The 26,834-nt window shown below is 40.6% G+C and overlaps 1 protein-coding gene across 4 annotated transcripts in view; it reads right to left on the minus strand.

Moving 5' to 3' along the window:
- LYRM4 (LYR motif containing 4) overlaps positions 1-26,834 on the minus strand; it is a 154,169-nt gene that overhangs the window by 82,506 nt on the left and 44,829 nt on the right. The window contains exons 1-2 of one of the 4 annotated variants that reach the window (XM_065584905.1): positions 5,942-6,059; positions 1-1,621 (exon numbers count right to left, since the gene is read on the minus strand). The exon at positions 1-1,621 is cut by the window's left edge and continues 26,622 nt beyond it. The exons of 1 other annotated variant lie outside the window; for it this stretch is intronic. Coding sequence is in view for 2 of the 3 variants with exons in the window: in XM_065584908.1 (XP_065440980.1) it covers positions 6,057-6,065 (9 nt within the window). In the remaining variant the exon portion in view is untranslated. Of the gene's footprint in view, positions 1,622-5,941; positions 6,066-26,834 lie in introns of those variants that run through there. 2 more of the 4 variants (XM_065584908.1, XM_065584907.1) reach the window with 2 other exon arrangements.

Raw genomic sequence — 26,834 nt, forward strand, 5'->3', positions numbered from 1 at the left:
GTGTTTCCCCTTCCCTCCCACCGTATAAGATAACAAAATACAGATCAGTATGGATGCTAAATACTGGCTAGAAATACAGATTGGAATAATATTCAAAGTGAAATGAAGAAAGCCAGATCTAATAATTGCTGTCACTTAGTGTTATATCGAGGTAGAGGTGTATAGGAAACACTTGGCCTCAGCAGTAAGCTCAGTTGCTTCTCTCGTATCCCTGTGCAGCCTCTCAGTTTGATTCCTGACTCCTTTTCCCATGCATGAATGACTAAATTACAACTTGATATAGAGACCATGTTTGACAGTTTGCAAGCAGATTTATTCCCCATGGTTAAGATTCATCAGTCCAATTCCTCTTTGAAATAACTAATAATTCAAGTCTCTGACATCAGAACCATCTCACCCAATATAATCTTGTTGAGATCATAGCCCTGAACTATTAAATTGTAATTTATCACTAGTCAACACAGAGCATTGATTACTGTAACTTGTAGGAGAGTCTGAGGGAAGATGGAAAGTAATTGTAAAATAAGCAAATACTTTTTATCATTCCAATATATTTGTTTAAACAGTGGTAGAACAAATATGCACAATGAGAAGGAAATTCCTACTGTTATTTCAGGAATGCTCTAAAACTATTACTTACGGTGTTAATGTGGACATACGCCAGTTTAGATAGGATATAAACCACTGCTCTCTAATTTGCTCTTTTCTTCAATGTTTTAAGTTAATTTAGTATTCTTGAAAGGTGCTTTATATCCCTGGGGACTAAAGTCCTCTTTTTATTCACAGAATAATTACACTACTGGCAGTAGCATCATAAATTATTCACATTATCCTGACAATGTATTTATAAACCTGATCTGGAGGAACCAACTCAGTGTGAGAGGTGAAATTAGTTTTTATGCTTGATAATTAATAATACTTAGTTTTTATATAGCTCTTTTATTTCTTTGTATTTGTTAAGTATTTAAGTAGAAAATTTAAAATTGACATTTCAAAAGGTCAGTGAAAAACATGAAATTAAAACCTCCAATCTGTTTTTTCTGCTTACTGAGCATGCACTTTGAAATGCTAGGAGAAAAGTGTATGTGTTTGTGTGACTTATTTCACTGAGGTAGGGCCTGGCTGGAGCCAGCTGGCTTGTTCTGGGAAAAAGCAGCAACCAGACTGGTATAGTCCTGGCTGTGACAGTGATGTGTGGCATTGAAAGTGCTACAATATCAACTTGGTTAGCTTGTCAAAGGCATCCTGGCACTGCTATAATGTATACATAACTTCCTTCAAACTGTAGGGTCCCAGCTGGCATCTTCGCTAGTAGTTTCAACAGAATGAATGAATGGTGTGTTGGGTGGAAAAGATGGATTCTGAACCCAAACTCCTGGGCTGCAACATGTGGTAGGGGTGACCTGATGGATCTACTGGTACATAAAACCAGTGCTTAGATAGTGAATACATGTTATATACGTTGGCATTTATTATAACAGGCACTTGGTTATACAGTAGTTACGGTTGCAGAATAGTTTCATTAGAACCCCTTCCCTTCCTCCCTCACTAATAACTTTTATAAATATTCACCATTTTGGTTGACAAATTTCAGACTTGATCTGTTCTCAAAGGAATAAGTCTAAGAAAGAAAAGAATAAGAATCTGTTCTCAAAGGAATAAGTCTAAGAAAGATCCATTCAGACATTTCCAAGTACAGCAAAAACAAAAAGCAAACGATAGAAGAACACTTTCCCCATTTAAAAAAGTTTGCAACCACACACACACACAAAAAAAGGACTATAGCAATTATGGTTGAAATATGAAACTTGACATGTATACAGATCCTCCCTGAGAACTAGATAATGTCACTTGAATGTATTACCCTTTGTTATTAATAGGTACTATAGAATATACTGGATGTGCAATGTGGACAAATTAATACAGCTGCAGCAATCTTTAAAAAAAACAGGAAGTACATCGCTACCTCGATATAACGCAACTCGATATAACACGAATTCTGATATAACACGGTAAAGCAGTGCTCCCGGGGGGGGGGGGGGGGGTGTGGCTGCGCACTCCGGTGGATCAAAGCAAGTTCAATAGAACGCGGTTTCACCTATAACGCAGTAAGATTTTTTGGCTCCCAAGGATAGCGTTATATCGAGGTAGAGGTGTACTAGAAGTTGAGTGTGTGATCTCAATATCCTGATGTGGTATTATTAACACTAGCTTTTTTCAATGTAATTACATTTAAGGGGGAAGCAAAGTTTCTGTTTAAGTTTATTTGATTACATGACAATAAAGGGACACTGTCAACTTGAAATCAGTTTTTTAAAAAGTTAAAAACCATACCAGGCACTACTCTTAAGTCGCCCTGCCAATTTTTAAAATAATACATTTTTTTTTAGTTTCTCTCTCTCAGCTGTTGCAGTGTGAAAGATCCACACAATAACACAGGAAGCCAGCTGAATGAAACTGAAAACAAAATATTGTCAAACGCAGAAAGAAAAACATTTTAAAAAAATAGATAAAATTTTTCTTTAACCTCTTTGTTATTTTAATTGTAACAGTCACAAAGGTAAAAAAAAAGTCAGAAATTTGATTTAAGTTAATGCTGTTGCTTTAACATTTTTGTTGATCAGTATTTATCTATAAACGTAATGCGCAAAAGCCTCTGAAATACCCTCTCTCCATGCTCTTGGCAACTGTGTTTACCCACATTGCCAACAGATGCCAAGCTACAAGGTTGCTTTCTGAACATTACTGCTAATAAGATGACATGATTATAACTATGTATATGACCAGTATACATAGTAGACACTGACAATTTAATATTCTGCTTTTATATGTCTACATTTGGTAACGCACCAGTAAGACAGGTGAATCAAGAGTCAAAGCCCATTATTCACCACCTGTACAAACCATGAGCTAACTGCATCAACATCATGCAAATCAAGACTTGATCCTGCACACTGGTGTCTTAAAAAATGCCAGCTTAAACAATAACCCCCTGTATTAAGCTAAATTTAATCATAAAAAGTGTGTCAAATTAACTTTTTCCAATACTTAAAACTCATCTGTTAAATCTCCCCTTTAAAAGCATTTTAAGTATACTTTAAATATAACGATACTGTAATTTTCCAACACATGAGTAAAGTTTCATTAATACTACTGATTTGAATGCATTGCTGAGAAGAGCAGGTTTTAGTTCTGTACATCACTTTTAACAACCAGATAGCTGACGATGCTTTTTGATGTGATTCCCAGTGATTCTAGTAATCAGAGTCAGGTAGATTTAGGAGATTTTCAGATCAGTCATCAACAGGATGAAGATTACACTACTCCAGGAGCAATTCATCAAAAATTAAAAATTCTGCACACAATATTTTAAAATTCTGAAAATTCTGCATATTTTATTTGTCAAAATAACACAATATAATCATGCCAGTTTCAATTATTTTGGTAATTTATTTCAAAATACCTGTTGGCAACTATGTCTGTAACAATATAGACAACAAAAAAGGGCCAGGAAATGTTTTTTGACAAACAGATTCCTTACTAGGCATATTAATACAGAACTCTGAGTAATAATTCATTTAAACTACAATACAGAACTGTACTTCCCGGACCCCTCAGAAGCAGTGCAAACGCTTGGGGGAGTCAGGAGTAATGAAGGAATGGAGGGACAGGAAAGTAATTGCTGGAAGGAGTCTGGGTGTGAATTTGGAGGGTCGTTGGGTGTGGGTAGGAGAAGTATGGAACAGGGGTTTTTTGGGCGGGGAGGGATTGTTAGGGAGCCTCCATCATACAGATCCTGTCTGATCCCTGACCTCTTTCATTCAGTCAGGCACATCTGCCCCTGACCCCATGTGTCCCTGCACCAAGGGTGCCAGAGCCTTCCCAAACATGGGGGCACTGGGGCCACCCGCCCTCATGAGGCCCTGCCCTTGCCCCTCCTCTCCCCCCGGAGTTCCCTCCTCAGCCAAGCTGAGCTGGGGAGCCTGCTCCTCCCACCTGGGGTGGCCAAAAGCAGGCCCCACACCCAGGGCAGGTGGAGGGACCAAGGCTCCCCACAGCTGCTCTCTGAGCTCTGGCCAGGGGTCGGGTGGCCTTGGAGCCGAAGCCCGGCCATGATAAGAGCCACGTGGGCAGCTGTGGGGAAACGTGGCGGACCCTTCGAGCAGCCCCCGGGCTGTGTCCTCGCCTCCCCGCCCAGGGCAGGTGGAGGGTACGCAGCTGCCGTGGAGTCTCGGACCCTCCACTTGCCCTTGGCTAGGCGGGAACACGGGGTGGGGGCAGCTCTCAGCCCCCCTGCACCACGGGCACGTGGAGGATCTGTGTGCGGGGCTCCCATATCTACCCGGGCTCCATGCTGGCATGACCGGGGGGTGGGACCTCTGGGGAAGAGAGCAGGCCCTGCTCCAGCAAAAAGTGGGAGGGCCAGGCCCGTCCACTTTCAAAAAGTGGGAGGGCTCTGCCCGCCCCCCCAGTTCCGGTGCCCCTGCCTGCACCCCCGATCCCTATGTGTCCTTGCACCCCCACTCAGCCACCCTACCTCACCCCATCCCCATGTATCCCATCATCCCCTCTCCAATCCCCATATGTCCCTGCACCTCCCTCCCCGTCCCCATCTGTGTCTGCACCCCCACTCCCATTCAGCCTCTGCTTCAGTCCATGCCTCCCCCAACTATCCCTTCTGAACAGTGGCGTAGCCAGGTTCTAAGAGCATGGGGAGCGAACACATAAAAAAAGACGCCACCCACTGCGAAGCAGCGAAGAAGAAAAAAAAAAGAAAAAAGAAAAAAACAAGTCTTGCCGCCGAAGACTGAAGAACCCGCTGCGCCGAATTACCCACCGCCGAATTGCCACTGAAGACCCGGAGCGACTGAAGCACCCGCTGCTGTATTGCCGTCGAAGACCCAGAGCTGCTTGTGGGAAACCCGTGCTGGATTAGTCCTCAGCCAAGCGCAGCCGGAGTCGCAAGGTAGCAGGCACCCGACAATGGGCACAGGGAGGAGTGTCACCCAGCTGCCACAAAGCGAGGGCGGGGGGAGCAGGAGAAGCACCGGCCGCAGGAGCCGCCGCCGCAAGATGCACGCAGCGGAGCCCAAAGTGAATGCCGCCAAAGACCCGGACACACTGGGATGTGCCGAGTGAGTGCTCAGGGGAGTGGCCGCTCCCCCAACTCCCTCCCTAGCAATGCTACTGCTTCTGAACCCCAGTTTGTGATCCTGTAACAGCCCCATGTGCGCCGTGCTGTCCATTCCCCCATATACCATGCCTCCTGACCTAGCCCAATGGACAGGGTGCTGTGAGAAAGGCAGCCGCTTTGTCTTTCCTATCCCCAGCTGGGGCTGCTCCTATCTGGGAGCAGCTGCTCTCTGTTCTGGCACCATACTGGCCCCTGGTGGATAAAAGGAGTAACTGCAGCACCATTCTGACAATATTTTCTGTTGGGGGGAAAAAATTCTGTGCGGCACATGAATTCTGTGCATGCGCAGTGGTGCAGAATTCCCCCAGTAGTATTGCATTCAGCAGGACTAACACAGCCTTTGATAACTTGAAACAGCAAAGCTCAATGTTCATAAACAACCAACCCCATAAATTGACCAATGGCAGGAAGAATCCCACTTCTAGCTCATTTCTTTGCTCTGGTTGTGTGAACAGCCCTAGTATTAAAAAATAAATTAATTTTGCAATAGCCCTTCTATATACAAATAACTTTTTTCTTTAAAGTCCTTTTCTCATCATACCCGGCTAGGTGCCTCAGTGTGCATTGTGCTGGATGATGTCAAAACCACCATGCAATTTTCCTTGGTCATGGAGTAGGTCTGATAAGTGGCTTTTTAATATTATATTGCGCTTTTCCCCCTAAATTTATTTTATAAATATTTTATATGGTGTTGAATATGAAATAAATTAAAAGCTGTGCAATATAATAAAGAAAAATGCCACTTACCTAACCTCTCATAACGTAGTCTACAGAGTTCAGAGAGGTCTGTCTCTCACCAGCATGCTAACATGCTGGGGTGTCGGAATAGACCAATGAACCAGTCATGAGACAATGAAGAATGTCATGTAACCTAAAAGGAAAAAAAAATATATAAAGGTCTTTAAAAAAAAACAAAGGGGTAAAAATAAGTGGGCGGATTCTTGGGGGTTGTTATAATAATTAAATTATAAATTAAAAAATGAATTATAAGTTATAAATTAATACAACTGGGCATTCATCATACATACATTACTGAAGTTGATATTTTAGCAATGTCATTTGTGGTTCACCTTGAATAATTCTACTTTTATTAGTTCAGTGTTTTATTTTTCCTTTTAGTGAAGCAGAAAAAAGGTTTAATTTTCTAAATCAACACAATTCCTGCAACATTTTCTTAAGTGAGCTCTTCACGAAGAGATGTTTTTCTAAATGTGGCTATAAGTTTCCCAGTGATCAAAAGAGCAAAACCAAGCAGTTTGATGATTCCAATATATTCATTTTTAATCCATCTACATCTCATCTAAGGGGAAGATTCTATCAAAGTAAGGCGTCAAAAACAATTAAGCTGGGCTACCAAAAAAATTTGATTGTAAATCTAAGTGTGTTCTGACCTGAAAGATTCTTTGTAGTGACCCCTTAACTCCTGGAGGAATTCGGTGCATCTGCAGATGTGCATAATTCATCTTTCCCCCATAATTTCCCCTCCCCCCGCCAGGATAAAATACATTCTGTACAAGAAGTGCTGCAGTTCTGCCTTTTGCCCACCAGAGTCTGCTGTGGCGCCAGAACAGCAAACTGAATGAACACAGATGGCTGTTTTGGTGCCACAGTGGCCTCTGAGGGGCAAAAGGCGGAACTGCAGAACTTCTTGGACGGAATGTATTTTGTGTGTGGGGAAAAATTTTTTCTATGCATGCCCAGTGTTGCAGAATTCCCCCAGGAGTAGAAATTCATCACAGCACCCTGCCCATGGAGCCTGGTTAGGACAGAGTGGGAACACAGAGCTGCTAGGGAGTCACAGACTGGGGTTCAGAATGGTAGTAGGGGGACAGACTGGAGTTTGGGTGTGTGGGGATGGGGTAGATGTGTCTGATTGAATGGGAGAGGCTTGGTGTTAGCCAGGGTGTGCATGGGGGAAGCTTCCCAACTCCCTAACAACGCATCCCCCCCCCCCCAAAAAAAAACAAAAACAAAACTTCTCCCACCCACACCCACCAGGTTCACTCCCAGGCTCCTTCCCTCTCCCTCAGCTCCTCTGTTACCCCTGACCCCCCAAACCTTTGCACTGCTTCTGACAGGTGCAGGAAATACAGCTCTGTACTGTAATTTAAAAGAATTACTCAAAGTTCTGTATTAATATGCCTAGTGAGGAATCTATTTGTAAAAAAAAAAAAAAAAAAAAAAAAAATTGTCAGAATCTTTTTTTGTCTGTATTGTTACAGACATACTTGCTGACAGATATTTTGAAATAAATTACCAAAATAATTGAAATTGGAATGTTTATATTGTGTTATTTTGACAAATAAAATATGAAGAATTTTGCAGAATTTTCAAATATTGTGTGCAGAATTTTTATTTTTTTGGTGCATAATTCCCCCAGGAGTACCCCTTTGACACTATTTATGTGTTCAAAGATGCCATAGTAAAAATTAAAATTTCATTTAGATAGTGTCCCAGCCTCAAAGGCTTGTGGGTGTTTAATACAATACAATAAATAAAATCTACTAATAAAAGACAACATGGCCCAATAGCTGCAGAAGAGAGGAGTGCAGGCAGAGACAGAAAACCATGTCTTATCACACGCCCTAGACTGCTTTTTTACATAAAAATTATGTATTGGAAAAACAAAAATCACACAATACAATATTCAATCATCTTGACAAACAACAATATAATATGCGGTATCGTTAGTGCTATAAAAACAAAGCTGTTGGGAGATCTGGTTCAAGTTTGCCTTCTTAAGTATAGCCAAACCATCCTTGAATTGTATTCAGTAATCATGCTCCACAGGCCTCTAAAGCCCAAGACATCATTTGGCAAGATGTTAAAAACTACTACATTCCTTCCATCCATATTCTAACTATACTATAATCTGTTAGTTCCAACAAGGCAGGTCTGTCTGTCTCGTCTTTATTTCAAGTGTTCACAAGAACTAGAACAACAATTAAGCAATCAGCAATTGTGAACAACGTTATTATGCAGGAAGAACCTCAAGGATCCAAAGATCTCATTGCACAGCTAGTATCACACCAGCAGTCCTAGACTCTTTTTTTTATTTACACCAGCTGAAAATCCGGCTTTGATGGCCACTTAAATGGTAGAATTATGTTACTATATCTATGGTTAGGTCCCGTGATGGTGCTGCTGGTGTAGATATGCTTAAGGTTGGCAGGCTGTCTGTGGGCGAGGACTGGCCTGCCTCCCAAGGTCTGTGAAAGTGAGGGATCATTGTCCAGGATGGGTTGTAGATCACTGATGATGCGTTGGAGAGGTTTAAGCTGAGGACTGTAGGTGATGGCCAGTGGAGTTCTGTTGGCCATCACCTACAGTCCTCAGCTTAAACCTCGCCCACAGACAACCTGCCAACCTTAAGCATATTCTCACCAGCAACCACGCACCACACCATAACAACTTTAACTCAGGAACCAACCCATGCAACAAACCTCGATGCCAACTCTGCCCACATATCTACACCAGCAACACCATCACGGAACCTAACCAGATCAGCTACAACATCACCGGCTCATTCACCTGCACGTCCACCAATGTTATATATGCCATCATATGCCAGCAATGCCCCTCTGCTATGTACATTGGCCAAACTGGACAGTCACTACGCAAGAGGATAAATGGACACAAGTCAGATATCAGGAATGGCAATATACAAAAACCTGTAGGAGAACACTTCAACCTCCCTGGCCACACAATAGCAGATGTAAAGGTAGCCATCTTATAGCAAAAAAACGTCAAGACCAGACTCCAAAGAGAAACTGCTGAGCTCCAGTTCATTTGCAAATTTGACACCATCAGATCAGGATTAAACAAAGACTGTGAATGGCTATCCAACTACAGAAGCAGTTTCTCCTCCCTTGGTGTTCACACTTCAACTGCTGGCAGAGCACTTCACCCTCCCTGATTGAACTAACCTCGTTATCTCCATACTGATTTATACCTGCCTCTGGAAATTTCCATTACTTGCATCTGAAGAAGTGAGGTTCTTACCCACAAAAGCTTATGCTCCCAATACTTCTGTTAGTCTTAAAGGTGCCACAGGACCCTCTGTTGCTTTTTAAAGATTCAGACTAACACGGCTACCCCTCTGATACAAATAACTTGTTCAACATCATAAAGCCTGGCAAAGCTGAGATGAAAACTTGGTGGTCGGACTTCCAGTCCTCTTTTCGACTACATCACCTGGCATAAGTAAGTGAACCCAATACAATCATTTCAAGTAGCAAGAGCTTCCACTGGGGGGAGGGAGAGGAATTCAGTGGCAGGGAAATTGCATCAGCTTGATATCCATAACACTAGCTTAATTTTATCAAAGCTATATAAGTGGTTTTCATCCTCAAAGGATGAATACTTTCCACTATTATGTTCTTCACATTTATTTTTTAGCAATGGTAATTGTGTTCTGTGCATCTATTATTTTATGTTGGCATTTAGCATAGATTGCTTCAGGAATATGACCACTGGGTGTACACAGATTCCAGAATTCCTAATAAAAAGACAGAAGACTGTGCCATGGGCTACCTGAGCCACTGGGGGAGAGGGGGGGAGAGTGGGAGGGGAATGAAACAGAATCAAGAGGCACGTTAAATGGAAAAATTATTACCAAAAATAAACACAGAACTACTTTACCAATTTCTTCACTGCAGCAGTGAGGGCCTTAAAAGAAATACATTCAGATGAGGAAGGACCACAAGCAAATGATGAACTCGATTTTAACAAACTGCCAAAGCCTTTGCGAATACTCAGGAAAAGGTGCAGTAAATTTAAAGCACACAGGTACTATTGCTCACTGATTCTTCCCTTTGTATACATACATATGACCATCCAATAAGGTGCATTATATTGGCCAGATTTATTGTCCAAAAATATTACTGTGGAAAACATGTCTCTGTTTAGTTAATATGGACTCCAGATTAAATAAAACCAACCAGGGAGTCATTATCCACTGTAATTTTTCAAGATCTGGTTTTAGAAAATGATGACTGAAAACAGAGAAAATGTCCAGGTAGGTTTGTTTAAAGTGACTTAGAATTCATGTGGTGTTCATGCTTTCCGCTTATATCACTGCATATTTATGCTTTCTTTGGTTCACTTCTTGGTGGCCCATAGTAGAAGGGAGACAAAGTAGCCTGTGTGGCTACACACTATGGAAAGATGGAATGCAAACATTAATTGACACCGCTGGATTTTTTTTTCCCTGGAACTTTCTTTTACTTATGAATTTCACTGCTAATTATTCCACTGATTTATCTCTAACTGTATGCAGTCACAATCCAAATAAACCTTCAAAAGTCAAATAAACCTTCCCTCCCCACTCCCCGAAGTTACTATGTGCTAATATAACTACAAATAAACATGGATGAGTAAAAAAACAACAACCAGAAACCAAAACCTGAATTCAACTCAAAGTTCTAAAAGTAGACTATGATTTCTACAAGATGTGCGTTTCTAAAGAATGATCACAAACTTCAGTTTGCAACAGTACTCCGTAGTGTTTTTATTATGAATATGTGTTTTCTACAACATGGGTTTTGGAAACAGCATCTCAGCACGATTATAATCACAGGTTTCTGAACATTATAAGAGAGCATAGGAATATTGATATCAAATGTGTCATCATGTCAGACTCCTCTTCTCAGGGTCTGAATCTCCCCAAGTATGTTGCTGCCCTGTTAGGTCCACAAACACATTTATATGTGGCCTGGAGACATAAGCTGGGGAAAACTGCCAACTGGATTGAGGCAGATGTGGCTTTACCAGGTCTTATAGCGATTTGTCTCTTAGAGCATTGTTTCTGAACCTGAGTTCTTGAGTCTGTTTTCTAAAACTTGACTTAAGGAACAATAAGCTCGTGCTTTCCTAAAGAGAAGAAAGGGGAGCAGACTACTTCGACAACTGTGTCAACTAATAGTGCTACCATTTTCCACTCTTGGGTATTGTGTCTTTTCAGGCTTGAACTAAGATGATTAGAGGATGGAAAATTTTGGAGGAAAACAGAAAAAGAAAAGGCTGACCATACATAAGAGGCTCTGGGTGAATTAATACACAGCACAGAGTGAAGAAAGAAGAAAATGCCGAGTCTGAGAGAAATATGTACAATGATTTAGGCATGCAGATAGGGCAGAAAAAGTAGCTCCTTTAGGCATGCAATACTTGAACATGCAGACTTTTCTGAGGCCTTGGCTACACTTACCGGCAAGTTCGACGGCTGGAAATCGAACTTCTGGGTTCGACTTATCGCGTCTAGTCTGGACGCGATAAGTCGAACCCGGAAGTGCTCGCCGTCGACTGCGGTACTCCAGCTCGCCGAGAGGAGTACCGCGGAGTCGACGGGGGAGCCTGCCTGCCGAGTGTGGACCAAGGTAAGTTTGAACTAATTCGAAATAAGGTACTTCGAACTTCAGCTACGTTATTCACGTAGCTGAAGTTGCGTACCTTAGTTCGAATTAGGGGGGGTAGTGTAGACCAAGCCTGAGTTTGAGTAGGAGCAGAGGGCTGCACTAAAGCAGATGGAATTTTCACAATTTCATTTGCAGTCCACCTTTAAACTGATCAAAGGGTGAATTATGATCCCATGAAAGACCAACACAAAATTCCAGTGGACTTCTACAGGGCTTGGATTTGGCCCTCCTTTCACCAGTCCAATGATCTATTTTATTTTACTATTTGGTATAACTGCACTTGATTCTTTTAACAACAGAATTGTTCCCATAACAGAGATCATTTAAATGCGCTCCAATTACATATAGCAATTTTCCTAATTTTGATTTATACTGACTGCCCTGTTAATAAGCAATTATCAAGCAGTACAGTGCCTGTATTGCATTCATTTTTAATCTGAAGATACAATATTTTTAAAGGAAGATTCAATTTACCAAAACCAAGAGGTCAAAACTGGGCTCAGCGGGTGGGGGAGGGGGGCAGAGAAACAGAAACTAGGTTGTCATAGAGGTTTCTTTAACTCTCTACTCCTGGGGAAATTTGTGTGTGTGTCTGTATTGTTACAAACATACTTGTTGACTGGTATTTTGAAAGAAATTACCAAAATAATTGAAACTGGTGTGATTATATAGTGTTATTTTGACAAATAAAATTTGCAGAATTTTAAAATATTGGCACAGAATTCCCCCAGGACTAATATTTGTATTAAGATACAGGGTCATATTCCTTTATGAGTTTGAATTTAATTATGAGAATACTTAGAGCTTGGATAGGCTTTTTAAAATATTGAATCCAGGCAAATAAAACAAATGATTGGTAGGCCTTCCACCTAAAGGGAGGATGTGTTTCATTGATGTTATTAGACTTTGTATAATGCTTTGGGAATTTTCAGAATAAAGATGATAGAGATATGTAAGTTATGATGATTGGGATGCAACAGTCAATCTATCCTTATTGTCAAAACTCCTTTTAGGATCTATTTAGGAATAACCAAACTATCTGTAAGAAGATGTGCAAGCGAGATACTGAGATATTGAGCTCTCAGGTGCAGGGGCTAGGTCTAAATTGTTTAAATTTGGGCCCGAAAGTTGGGCTCCTAAATCCTTATTTAGAAATTTAAATAAGTGGCCTAATTTTCAGAAGTGCTGAGTGGTTTTCATTCAGGTCAAACATTAGACACAGCTAGCTTCAGAATAATGGACAAATGCATCATCTGAAATCCTGCAAGAGGGCTGAAGGAAGGGTCCTGTCAGGAAACTATTTAAAACAATATGTGCTAAATAGCATCTTAATCAAGTAATTTGTTTAGCTTAACAAAGGATAGCATGATTGATATTTTTATGGTTAATACAGCAAAAGCTCTTTTATCTGGCACTTCACCAACTGGCAAGCTCTATAAACCAGCATTTCTGATCTGCACTGAAAGTCTCGTTTATAATGTGGTTGGTGTGGGGCTAGCAGGGGGCTGGGCTGTGGGAGAGGCTGCGGGTGAGCTCTTGAAGGGAGTTTGGGTCCTGGAGGGGGCCTAGGGCACGGGGCTTCTGGGTTCCGGATGGGGGGGGGCGCTCACCTCCGGTGGTTCCCCATCCCCACTGTTGCTGGCGGAGGCACAGCCAGATGGCTCTGCAGGCATGCTGCCTCCCTCCCCCCTCCCCGAGTGCTGAATCTGCAGCTCCCAGTCCATTGGCCGGGAACCGTGACCAATGGGAGCTGCAGGGGGCAGCTCCTGCAGACGGAGGCAGCGTGTCTGCTTGCAGAGCCGCCTATCCGTGCCTCCGCCAGGAGCAGCAGGGACGGGAAGCCGCTTGCAGGGAGCCACTGGAGATGAGTGCCCCCCCATCTGGCACCCTAAGTCCCCTCCCATGCCCCAACCCTCCTCCCAGACCCAAACTCCCTCCCAGAGCCCGTGCCCCGCAACCCCTCCCACGCCCCGCCGGATCCCTCCCCCCCACTCCAAACCCCTCCCTCTGAGTTAACCAGCACCCCCCGTGCCCGCAGCATGCCCGTTAAAAAAGCTTTTACTGTATGTAGTCCAATGGATTTTTCAACATTCAGGTTTACTTTAGAATGACCTGACTCAGCCAGAGGGAAAACTGGTTTGGAAAATGTGAGTTCTTTAGCCTATATTGCTGTAATCTCAATACTGAACTTCTGAAGTGTAGAATCAATCAAAAATGTTAATTTAAATAGAAATTCTGTCACAGCAATGCTTAATTATTAAATTCACAAAGCAACAACTTGATCATCTGCCATGCTGATTCAGGGGAATCTTAACATGTCTTAGACTCCAACCACAGTAGGGTTCCAAATCAACCTTCTTGAAGTTTTTTGGGTCAGTAGCGTCCTTTCATCTTGGAGGCATACTGCTTTTACTAGTCGTATCACATCTCTACTACCAAAAATGAGTACCCCCAAGCAGCAACAGGAATTATAAATTAAAATGTGTATGCCATAAATAAGAGCAATAAATAGTTATTGATCAGGAGTGATCTCAAGATGCTTGTCTCTTTGCTGGCAGAAACTTCAAACACAGTGAAAGTGATGATTTTGATCACTGGGAGTTCATCCAACATGCAGGCACTGCAGTGTACTTTGTACCAGTAGGGTATGATCCATGACCAAGAGTGTGGGACAAGAGTAATTTTTAAAAGTGTGTGGGAGGGTGAAGAGAAATAATAAGCAATACAGAAATAGGGTGAAAAAGTGACAAATAAGTGTGCTCTTTCCTTACTACTAACAAAAGTCTGATGCAGTGGTGTAAGCAAAAACCTTCATTTTAAATTTCAAAACTCACTGCATATTCAGAATCCGGGTGTAACACAGGGAGGTTCTAACAGATGAAGGGTGCAGTTAGGGAAGGACAGATTGCAGGCATTTTGGATCAAGGATTGTATTTGTAAAACATCTTTGTTTGATGCCGAGAAGAATGGGAGACTGATATTTCATTGAAGGTCCCGAGTGCTACTGTAATAAAATAATCATAATGTAATGCAAATACAGTATTTTAAAAAAATCTCTGCAATAGATGAAAAAAGCTGGCTACAACGTGGGCAGCCTGGCATACAACACTGCATGTTACCCATATCAACCAAATCTGTATGTTTATTTAAGACTGCATGTTAGAGGAAGGAGAGGAGAAAGTTGTATCTGGGAATTAGGATCCAAACAACAGTGCCCTAATTATGGACACTACAAACAAAAATAAGTGAAACCAAATTCATGTTAACACGTATGTATCAACTTACAGTTGTATAACATATGCAAAGAGCAATGATCACAGTGTTTCTGTGCAGCCATTTATTCACTGCAATGGTCTATGCCCAGACTAATATTCTACTAGTAGATTCATGAATGTCAAACATAAACTTGCTTTCCACAGGACAAGAAATATCAAATTAATTATTCTACCAGGCTTGGCATGGATAGCAATAATTTACAGGAATAGGACAACCAGGTATGTCTCAATATGCAGAAGAATGTTTGTGAAACACATTATTATTTTAGCTGGTTTCCCATGACTATCCCATCCTCCACACCCTTACAGAAACTCTTGAAATATCTGTCAATTTGCTACGCTCGGAGAGTCAAACCGACATGAGATGAACCAAGCCCTTTGTGTTTAGAAATAACATCCTTTACTTAAGAACTTAAAGGCAGGATCCAGTGCTCAAAGGTTGGAGCAGATTTAAAGAAAGGAAATAAAAGTCTCCAATTATTCCACAAGAAGTCTAACTTATCTTTTATTTCTTTCGCTGCAAAGGATTCAGGAAAGCATCACTGTAAAAGCATTTTAAATGAGAGGCAAATGGCATTTAAAACAGCTTCATTTCCTATTTAGGGTGGACTTGAGAGACGAGGGGAGGGAGTATGTAGGAAGGAGCGCGGTTGAAGAGAGAACTAAAAGCACAGTAGCTGGCACTTCTGTGCAATAATACTACCAGCCTGCTGAGAGCAATTACAATAACACAGACAGCACTCGCTTTATTGTGACCTTATTGAATTAACTTTGAGGGGAAAAAACCCTGAGATTCAGCAGGGAATTTATTAGAAAATTTTAATGCCAACTTAACTTTGATCCAAAGGCCTCAATATTAAAGGTCATATCTATTACTATACTGTGGGAAACTTTGGGTCTCTGCTCCTGTGTTCTACCCTTCCCTATCCTTGTTTTCTTTTATAAAAATAGGTCAGAACTCTCTCTCTCTAAGTTTCATGACACTTTTATATTAGAAACACAGTATCAATGTCCGTGTTTTACAGTAAAAGCCAGGAAGTAAAATAAAGAAGTCTAATTTTTACAATTTCAAATGAAATCTTAAGCAAGCAAGCAGCAAATAAGAACTGAAAAAATTAAGAAACTAAATGAACACTTTCAGTACTCTGAATTCATTACTGCTGTTTAGGTACACAGTTTTTAAAAAAATTCAAATCAATTAACTGGCCATAAATAATGAACCATATTCTTCCAGTACTCACAGTAAACTATCATGTATCACTTGTGTCAAACCCCTGTGGACTTCAATAGGAATGGTAAATGCTCTGCACTAAATCTAAAGATCAAACCCTTTATCTGGTAAACTGATACAATTACCCCACCCCCACCCCTCAAAAAAAAAGTTGGGAATAGGTATACTTAAAGTCTGTGAATATGAGTTTTTCAAAGGTTTGGAACAAGAACTGTCTTTTTGTTCTGTGTCTGTACAGCGCCTAGCACAATTGGATTCTTGTCCATGACTGGGGCTCTTATGGAGATATACCTATCTCACAGAGCTGGAAGGGACCCTGAAAGGTCATCAAGTCCAGCCCCCTGCCTTCACTAGCAGGACCAAGTACTGACTTTGCCCCAGATCCCTAAGTGGCCCCCTCAAGGATTGAACTGACAACCCTGGGTTTAGCAGGCCAATGCTCAAACCACTGAGCCATCACAGACATTTTGTACGCTACTGCCATGCAAATAAATAGTATCACCTCCCACAACATCATGATGGGAACTGCAGGTACTCAGAACCTCTCTCAGGTCATGCATGTATTGGGCTGCTTACATGTTACCCCCTAGAACAACTACTGCTGATAGATCTGCAGGGCTGATGGGTATTTACTTGAAAAGAAAATACTCAGCTTTTCAGCCTGAGAGTATGGAAGAGACAGAGAGATGGTCTGTGCTTTTATTAATGGGTATCAAAAGGCGGTGAGAAACAAGAAGCCTGCTGTTACATTGTGCCGCTCCATTTCAAATGAGTGTGTGCATTAATAAAATGGGAAATGGTGGTACACTGAATCAAGCAAAGAGGCTTCATCATTAATGTAGGGAAGGGAAGTCTAGAGTATTACTAAGAAAAGGGTAAAATGTGCAAGCGCCTAAGTGATTTAGGAAGTTAAATATCATTGACTCTGAATGTAACATGGGCTCCTAAGTGTCCAAGTCACTTTTGAAAGTAGGACTGACACATTTCTGAAAATTTCACTCAAAAGCATGAAGCACCAATACTGGGTGAGTACCAGTGTATGGCTTGTAGCACACTTTGGGGCAAGAGACTCATGTTCACTTCTTAGCCTGCAAGGCGGTATGCAATGATATTTGTTACAGATTCTCATTTCTCAGCAGCCTCTATGTCATCTCTTAATACAATTAAAAAACCAGGTCCAAGCACAATATTCCGACTAACTCGGGCTTCAAAACATGTTAATACATCAGGAACAAAAACTATTGTTATTATTTAGGACCTGCCTATACTGTACTGAAAAACATACTTGCTGAACTGGTTTAAAACGAAGTTCATGCTACTTTGATTTTAAACAGTGCTTTAGTAGCCAATGTGTGAAATACTGTTTTTAAACTTAATTTAAATAAGATTTCACCTTCTTCGTTCCAGCCACACAAAGCATGTTTAAGATAAATTAGTCTCACATTTAATCTGAGTCAATCTGAAGGGTTTAACATGTTTCAAACCAATTTGGTAAACACCATTTGAGCCCTACTGTGAATACAGGTCCTTATTTTCCAGCTGAGAGATACATGCCTTTGACTCTAGATCTGCTTTCTCCACACAAGGTCCCCACAACACATCCTTCTGTACAGCCAAGAAATATACATAATCTGCCATGATACAGTAAATGTCAACTCCTTTGCTTTCTAATTTGCTTTACTCTTGATAAAAAGATTGATTAAACATCTAGGTTTTAATGGGCTTTGATGCAGTAACCATTATAATTTAGTTCCTTGGAAGGCTGTCTTGCCAATGCCCTCTCATTTGAAAAAGACGGATTCTTTTTATTCACTATTTTGAACATTTGTGTAAAAGTACAACAAGCCAGCAGAATGGCTGCCAGAATAGTAAACTGAACTTTACAAGATTTTACCATTTAGTCTTATGTTCTTTATGCTATTTAACAGCCTCTTTTGATAACAGAAACCTTTTAACATTATAGTGCATTAACAGTAAAATCTCTTGCTCTCCCCAGAGTGGGTTGTGTGTGCCATTCTTTAGAGAGTTAGAAGAGAATATTGAATACAGGAACTGGAGTCCCAGTTTTCACATTGATTCAATCATGATAGGTGGGACATGCCAGGCCTCCACAATAATATTCAGTTCACTATGATGGCAGCTGTTTTGTCGTTTCGGTTGTCCATATGTTCAAACTAGTAAATAAAAAGAATCTATCTAGAACCAATATTTTTCAAATGAGAGAACCTTGGTGTTACACTTCAGGATTCTGAGGAACTAACATTACAATGGTTACTGAGTCAAAGCCCATTAAAGCCTGGGGGACCTGTTCCTGTATCACTGAAATCAGTGGGAGCTCTGCCACCGATTCCATAAAAATCATTGCCCCTAGTGAGAGTGGTCTAATCTCTCACCCCGGTGAGTGTAACTGTCTCTTCTCTGCCCTCTATGACTCTCACCCAAAATGCCAGTGTGTGCTCTGACCACCCACTAAACTTTCCACTTCCTCTCTGCCCCTTACTAAATGAAATCCCTCATCTACAGGGACCTAGATAATCTTGATATTTCCTACTCTTTCCAATACTTTCATCTTACTCCTTTCCCATTGTCACTTTTTCTACTCAACTTTGTGCCTTTTATCAAGCTGCCACTATGTCTAGAACAGTCTCCCTGTTCTCATCCACAGTATACTCCCCTTCTCTGCTCCTTCAAAGAAGAGATCTTCCTGCAACCTCCTTTCCCCCTTTTTGTCATCATTAATAATCTCCTTCTTTCACTCCTGAATCACTGTCTCATGTCCTGGCTTATGCATTTGTTGTTTTAGTTTGATTTAGATAGTCAGATCTTTAAGGGAATGAATACCTCTCTCTTGCGCTGTGTAAAGAACCATTTAAATCCATAGCACTACAAATGATTTATAAATAACAAAATAATGAACAATATCTTCTATGAGACATGGAGAACCCTGAACTCCGGTCTTACTTACTTTTTTTTAAAGTTTGTAGTTTTAAAGTCTAATAGCAACATATTCTGTTAATGATTAGGATCTTGATTGTTTTTTGTATATATTTACCTTAAAATCTCTAGTTTACCTTTAAAATCATATGAGCTAAATAAAAAAAATCATGAAGCATAAAATTAAGAAGGAAGTAAATAGCTGCTTCATTGGCGCTATTTTTCCTCCTACTTGGTGCTCCATGTTATCGTCTTGTCAAGTGTTCAACCTTCTTCACCTCTTTCCCCCATTTCTTTTTTTCCATTCTCATTAGACATGTCTTTAATTTGGTAGCTGTCCTCAGGACAGCATTTTGCCAGGTCTCTCATTCAGATGATTGTCCTATGTGCAGCTTATTACTGCATGAAGCTAGTGGGGATAGAAGAAAGAGAATGGATGGCCTTAAGATACGAGACTGGGACTTGGGAGATTTTGGTTCAATTCTCAGCCCTGCCAGAAGCTTCTTATGTGACCTCAGGCAAGTTACTTAAGCCCCAACTCAGGAAAGCACTTAAGCATATGCTTAATCATAAGCACGAATGGTCTCATTCATTTAAATAAGACATCTCACATGCTTAAAGTTAACTGTGTGTTTATCTGCTTATCTGGATCCAGTCCTTAATCTCTCTGAGCCTTATTTCCCATGTGTAAAATAGGAATAATAATTCCTTTTCCCCAGCCTTTGTCTCACCTAGTTTATAAACTTTTCAAGGCAGGGACTTTCTCTTACTATGTTTATGTACAGCACGTAGCACAATGGGTTCAAAATCTTGCTTGGGGCCGTTAAACTAGCCCTTAAAACATTTGCTTCCTCCTTCCTCATAATAGTATATAATGTCTACGGCAAAAACCATCCTACTGCCATTTCAATGGATTGGTTCTTTAATGTTATTTATTCTACAGTACATGACTTTACATACCAATTTTTGGACCTCTTCCCACACAGCACATACAAATCACACCACAGCAATTTACAATATATCAAATTGCTTAAGGAGACTTTTAAAAGTCTAATGTGTGAAGTTCACCATTGGCGTGATTTATTATTGATGTTCCACTGTTATAACTTGACAATTAAGAAATATTGATAAATGTAAACACATTATTGATGTCAATTAAAAAGCACAAGATTGATTAACCTCCCAGAGGTGCACTGGCACAAGCAGTTGGAGAGTAATGACCATCAATAAGCATTCACTACTGAGAAATGCACAGGGAAATTAGGTTGCTGGGAGACAAGGTACTTTTGATTAAAATTAAAATCATTAAAACAGACAAGGTGAGCATTGGGTCAACATTAAAAGTAAGCAAAGCACAAACAAGGTGCTGTAGTATTAACATGAAAGGTTAACTGGTCAGGTCATATGGTGCTCTGAGTAACCATATTACCTGACAAAATGGTTAAAATAACCCAGATCAATGCATTTGGATATAAAATATGCACATCTTGTGTGTGTGCACATGTGCCTATTTACATTTATTGTGTACACACATGACAGTATATGTACACACTATCTAGCTGGCCAGGGAAATAATAATAACTGTTCACATTCCTCATGTGAACTCACCGTTTAGATGATGTATATACACAGTGTACATACAGGACAAAAATGTACACATCTGACATACCTGACAGAGACATGAATGTGACCCAAGCAACACAGAATTTAAATGTGACCAGAGTAATTTGGACTCCATTATTCTTTGTTTTTTTTTACCTGCTTTTGGAAATAAGGTACTGGCCTAATGCCTTCCATCAAGATGAAGGGCATTGCAGCTATTGCTTGTAATGATCAAAAAAAGAGCACACCTCACTAGATGCAGAGCTGAAAAGAGAAGCAGTGCAGCATTACCCAGGAGATTGTGTCAGTATTAATTAAACTTCTTCCTGTACTACAAGTTATTTGGAAGAGTCTTCCTTGGTTAGAGTTTCAAAGGTGAGAGACTGACATACAGATATTAAAAACTGATGGCTTTCTTCCCCAGACCTCTACCTTCATCACAATACAACATCAGATAAAACACATTTGATTAATTTCCTACCACTAGTAAGGTAGCACATACTCTCTCCGTTTTCAGCCACTGCTAACAAATGACAGAGATCAAACAGAATTTGGATTATTTTATAAATTATAAAATTACAACGAAGAAGGGTGATAATTGAGGGTGATAATCGAGGATGTGTTGTCCGATAGATTTTTATGGAAAAACACTGCCAAAATGAAGCCCTTTTTAACCGAAATCTAACTAACTACATATCCTGCTTTTTTCTTTTTCTTTTTAACTGGTTAATGTTTATGGGTTTCATACAAGAAATTAGCTTTGTATAGAGATTTTAAAATAAGGCATTGGTACCTAGTATACTGGGATAGGGAGGATGTTCCAGGCAGAGGGGGAAGCAGCAAAGGCATGAAAATAGGAAGGCAAGAAAGGGAAGGGTGAAGCTGAATTCACTGATAATGCAAACAAGGCAAGGGAGATGTTGTAAGAAGTGATGTAATTAGAATAAACTTGTGCATAGTCTTGAAGGCACAATCAAAACTCTTGGACTTGCTATGTTAGCAATGGGAGAAACAAATGGAGTGAAGAAAAGGATTTTAGTGACTATATTCTGGATGGACTGGAGGGGAGTGAAATGAAAGTTGAGGGAGGGGAGCACAGCTATTGAGGTGGGAGAGAACTAAGACAAGGATAAGCATTTTTAGCCATAAAAACCGAGAGGAAAGGTTGTAATGTTGAGCTGCAGGGAGGCTGGATGCCTGAATGTATGGGGAGAAAGAAAAGAAAGTTATTAAAAAAAAAAAAAAAAAACACTCCAAGTTTGCAAGCCAAGGTGACTGGGGGGATAATGATTGTGTCAACAACTTCAGCCTGAATCACAGATTGAAGTTCAGGAGTGATACAATACTGTCCCAGAAAATCTGAAGCCCTGGATAAATGCATTTTTAAATCTGATTCTGGAAAGAAACATCTTTGATCAGTTTACGATACCACCAAGCCTGAGCCTGCTTTCTTTCAATCACCAATTTTAAAAAAAGACCAAGCCCTACTCCCCCACCCTCACAGAACTCCAAACCAAACCAAAAAAAACCCCACCATATCAGTAGAGAAACATAGCAAGTTCCATTTTTCCAGCAAGGACTTATACAATGTTTTATCCCCAAATATATTATTGAAAAATTATGACCAGGTCAGATTCATATTCAGGTATGAATATAACTTATAATATAAATGTGAGCCTTGTGCAGAGGCTTTTTTCCCCATTAGCAACAAAAACAAATCACCACCCCACCTCTTTCTTCTTGGCTACTCTTGGTGTGACGTGGCAGTCTATATGATTTTATAAAAATATGCTAATGAGTGAATATATTGTAACTGGAATATGCTTCACGCAAAATGTCTCTTGTAAGGTATCTTTACAAAGCTTATAATCTACTGAGTGTGTTCCTCCTATTTCTATAAATTTATCACTCTTGTATCTAAAACTAGAAATATGAAATATAACTATAAGGGCCTACTGTAAGTATGCAAAGTGTGGGCAATTAATGGTGGTTTGGAATCTTGATGGCTCCCATCAACCAGGACAATTGACTGTGGATGGCTTTGTTTGCAGGCAAGCCTTTCTGTGAGTCAGGCTGGGAGGAATGAAGGCTTGGGGTCTTACAGTGACATGTGATCATGTCACCTGCACTGGTATCCATCTTTAACCTGGTGCTTTTCCAGTGAGGAAGGGTGGGAACCCAGAGGGACAAAGGATTCCCGCCTTATGCAAAAGATATACAAGTGGGCGGAACAGGAAAAAAAGGGAGCCATCATGAAGAATCCCCTAGCTACCACCTGAGCTGGAACAAGAGCTTTACCGGGGAAAGAATTGTGCCCAGGCCTGAAAGGTGTCCAAACTGAGGAAAAAAAACTTACTGAAGCATCTCGAAGGGTGAGATTATCTGTATTCAGTTTGACTAGACATAGATTTGTGTGTTTTATTTTATTTTGCTTGGTGACTTTGTTCTGTCTGTTACTACTTGGAACCACTTAAATCCTACTTTCTGCATTTAATAAAATCACTTTTTACTTATTAATTAACTCAGAGTATGTGTTAATACCTGGGTGGGCAAACAGCTGTGCATTTCTCTCTATCAGTGTTATAGAGGGTGAACAATTTATAAGTTTACCCTGGTAAAACAGATTTATTTGGGTTTGAACCCCATCGGGAGTTCGGCATCTGAGTGTTAAAGACAAGAACACTTCTGTTAGCTTTCAGGTAAGCCTACAGCTGTTAGGGGACGTGGTTCAGACCTGGTCTGGGTTTGCAGCAGGCTAGCGAGTCTGGCTCAAACCAGGAAGGGCACTGAAGTCGTATGCTTATGGGGCAGGAAAGCAGGAGCAGAAATAGTCTTGGCGCATCAGTTGGCAGCTCCCAAGGGGGGATTCTGTGATCCAACCCGTCACAACCACTCCACCTCTTTCTTCTTGGCTACTCTTGGGAGTTGACTTGTGATTGATAAATCCAAAATTCTCCCATAAACACTCTGCTCTGCTGAAGGGCTGGCCCCTCTCATACGCCACACATTAAAAGGTGAGAATGCTCAGCTTTAAGATGGACACAGTTCAACATCAGAAATTCAGCTTTACAAATCAGAACCACCTATTCCAACATAAAACTGGATAGTCAGATTAAAACATGGTACAAACATAGTGAACTGTAACGAACAGGAGTTATTTCTACCTACTATTCCTCTGAAAAGTTTTATATTTAAATTGAGTTATGAGTGCAACTCCCACTGGTGGTTTCATTTGGAAGTAATCCAGATGAAGTGCTGCTGCAGCAAAAGGCTGGAAGTTGTATTTATCTGCATCTTGACACTGGACACAGCTAAGTAGGAAGTACAAGGGGATAACAGGTAGACAATCGTACCACCAAAAAGTAGAAATGTGCCTATTTTCATGGCCTGTCCTGCTTGTAATTTACAAAAATGGAATTCTCCACGGATTCCAGCCATCTTGAAGAGCCACCGGCCTGCTGAGCTGGTGAAATTTAGAGCTGGCTAAGTGCAAGCATGCCTCTAGTACCAACACTAACTTCCTCCACCAACACATTGCCAAACTCACTTCCTCTCTCCAAAATGAGCCACTTTCCTATAGACAGTCCTCTCTCGCACACACGATCAAAGGCTCACTGACTCTGTATAGTGCTATGTTGTTATTATTCATCTGTATTGTGGAAGTGCATAGAGGTCCTAGGCCCACTGAGCTAGGTAGAAATATATATGAAAAATGATGCTTGCCCTAATGATCTTACCATTGAAGTATAAAGGTGAGACAACAGACGGAGGAGCACAAGGTAAACCAGAAACAACAGTGGTCCGCATGACAGGCAGCGGTCTCGCCACACCAGCTGCCTAACCACGGTCCAGTTTTTTGCAGGCATCATGGCCAAGGAGAGTTTTAAGGAGGACGAGGTTGCTTTGTGGATTTTGATTGCAAGAGGAAAGGCGGAGTAGTGGGACACTTATTTTCTCCTTACCTCCCAAAAGCCAAACTCTCCTTGGTACATCTCCCTCATACCTACCACCACCAGGCTTTGCTGAACCCTTCTGTGAGTGTGTACCCTCCCCACCACCTTGAAAATCTGGTCACCTTAGTAAGCGAAGTTGTGTATGTCCATAAAATGTTCAAAGCACTTTTATATTATTGTAAACAATCTTTTTAAAAGGTCAAAATTATACATTTTACAAGCAGCTGGTGCAAAAACAGTCTCATTTTTCATAGAAATATTTGTTACAGATGTAAAGTGCTTGTTTTCAAAATAGGCATTTCCATTGTAACACTTATTTTGGATGGACTGGATTTCACCCTTTAACTCTGAATTGCCCTTGTCTTTGATGGCTGGTGTCACAACCTAAAGGTTACTTCAATGTAGGGTCTGTTTTTGTTTTTAATAAATATTACATATAGAATCTGTCACTTTGAGTTTAGTCACAGAACAAACTGCAGCAAATCATTTGTGATAATACAACCTTGTCTTCCATCAAGAGTGTCAGATTGAAAGCCTAAAGACTAACATTGCCCTGGAGACTGGAACAGGTGTAACCTAGAGAGCGATATCACCTGAAGAGGGGTATAATGTCTGTTACACTTCCTGCACATTCAGATGTTTGAAATTAAACTGTAGTGACAGCTCTGGGCTTTTGCATCTGTTACAATATTGCATATTCTCTAATGCTATACTATATGCCAAGATAAAAACTATTTGAGAAGACTGGTCGGAAGTAGATCTCACCTTGCTAATAATGTTCTGTGACGGACCAAACATTAATCCCTCTGGATTTTTGTTCAAAGTTATCAAAGCATGTTCAAAGTTACTCTTACTTCAGTTCACTTCCTGTATCCCACCCTACCCCTTTTTTCCAAAGCTATGACCAGCTAAAAGACAAAAAATGTGCATATTCTTACATTATAATACAAAACACTATTGTAGCTATATATCTAATCTCTCCCCATTTTAACTTCAGGTTCCCTTTTCTCCTCTTGCAAAATTCTAGAATTAGATTTGTTTTGCCTTACTCCTCTTTCCAAGGGACAATATTGAAAATTTAGCCGTTACAAGGCTTTTAGTCACTTTTTCATTCTATGCCTCCCTGTCTCACTGGATGCTTCTAGGGTGCCTGCATAAAACAAGGGCAGTTGCATTTCAGACAGATCTGTATCTCTTGCGTTTTCTTTTCAAATGAACTCAAACTTAAGTGCAATTTGAATGAAACAAACAAGTTTTGCTCGGTTTCAAATAAAAATCATCACAAGCTTGAATATGTAAAAAAAATCAAAGACAGGTGAGCCACATTAATTGCAAACCAAGAGGAAGATTGGTCTTGCAATTAAAGCATTGGACTGGGACTCAAGAGATCTGGATTCAACTCCCAGCTCTAACACAGACTTCCTGTAAGACCTTGGGAAAGTCTCTTAATATCTCAGTTTCTCTTCTGTGAAATGTGGATATTGTCATTCACCCCCCCCCCCCCCCCCTCCAGTGATTTGTCTATTTATACTGTAGGCTCTTTGGCGCAGAGACTGTCTCTACTGTAATAGAAATAAATAACAAATCTCTGACAACAAAAATCATAGGTAAAGTGGTAATGAACTGCCAAGAGAGGAAAGCCATTAGTCAATATAGTGGAGAAAAGCAGACACACTTTTTTAACTCCACTGAGATCCACAGGGCTGGGAGAGCTATCCAAAAGAACAGAATAGAAAAAAGTAATAAATATTAGGCTTTAGAAAAAGCCGATAGGGATGGGTTAGCATGTTGGTATGCAGGAGAGCTGGGTTCAGGATGAAGTTTGGGGGCTTCCATTTCCCAGGCCAGCAGAGCTAGGGAAATATGCTGAGTCACCCTCAAGAGAAACGGTGGAAGCTTACTGACTATGGCTCTGCTTGCTGACTTGCAGAAAGGCTCTTGGAGAGAGCAATGTGCTTTTGTTTCTGGGTTCCACATAAGGAGATAAACAACATACATGGTTCTGAGGAAAGGGCAGAGAAAAAGAGGGAGCGGGGAAACGATGAAGATGAAAGTCAAACATAAGCTTAGAAGAAAATAAACAAATAAATGCCCACTCCCTTCCCCGGAAATATACTCCATCCAAACTGTAGATTATCTGGAATAACAGGGGAAAGCAGGTTTTCCATTCAGAGATACAGAATTTACGTTAGCAATCTTATCACTCTATGTTGCATGGAGTTTTTAAATTCC

This window comes from Chrysemys picta, chromosome 2 (genome assembly GCF_011386835.1).
Source record: "Chrysemys picta bellii isolate R12L10 chromosome 2, ASM1138683v2, whole genome shotgun sequence".
Taxonomy (NCBI): domain Eukaryota; kingdom Metazoa; phylum Chordata; order Testudines; family Emydidae; genus Chrysemys; species Chrysemys picta.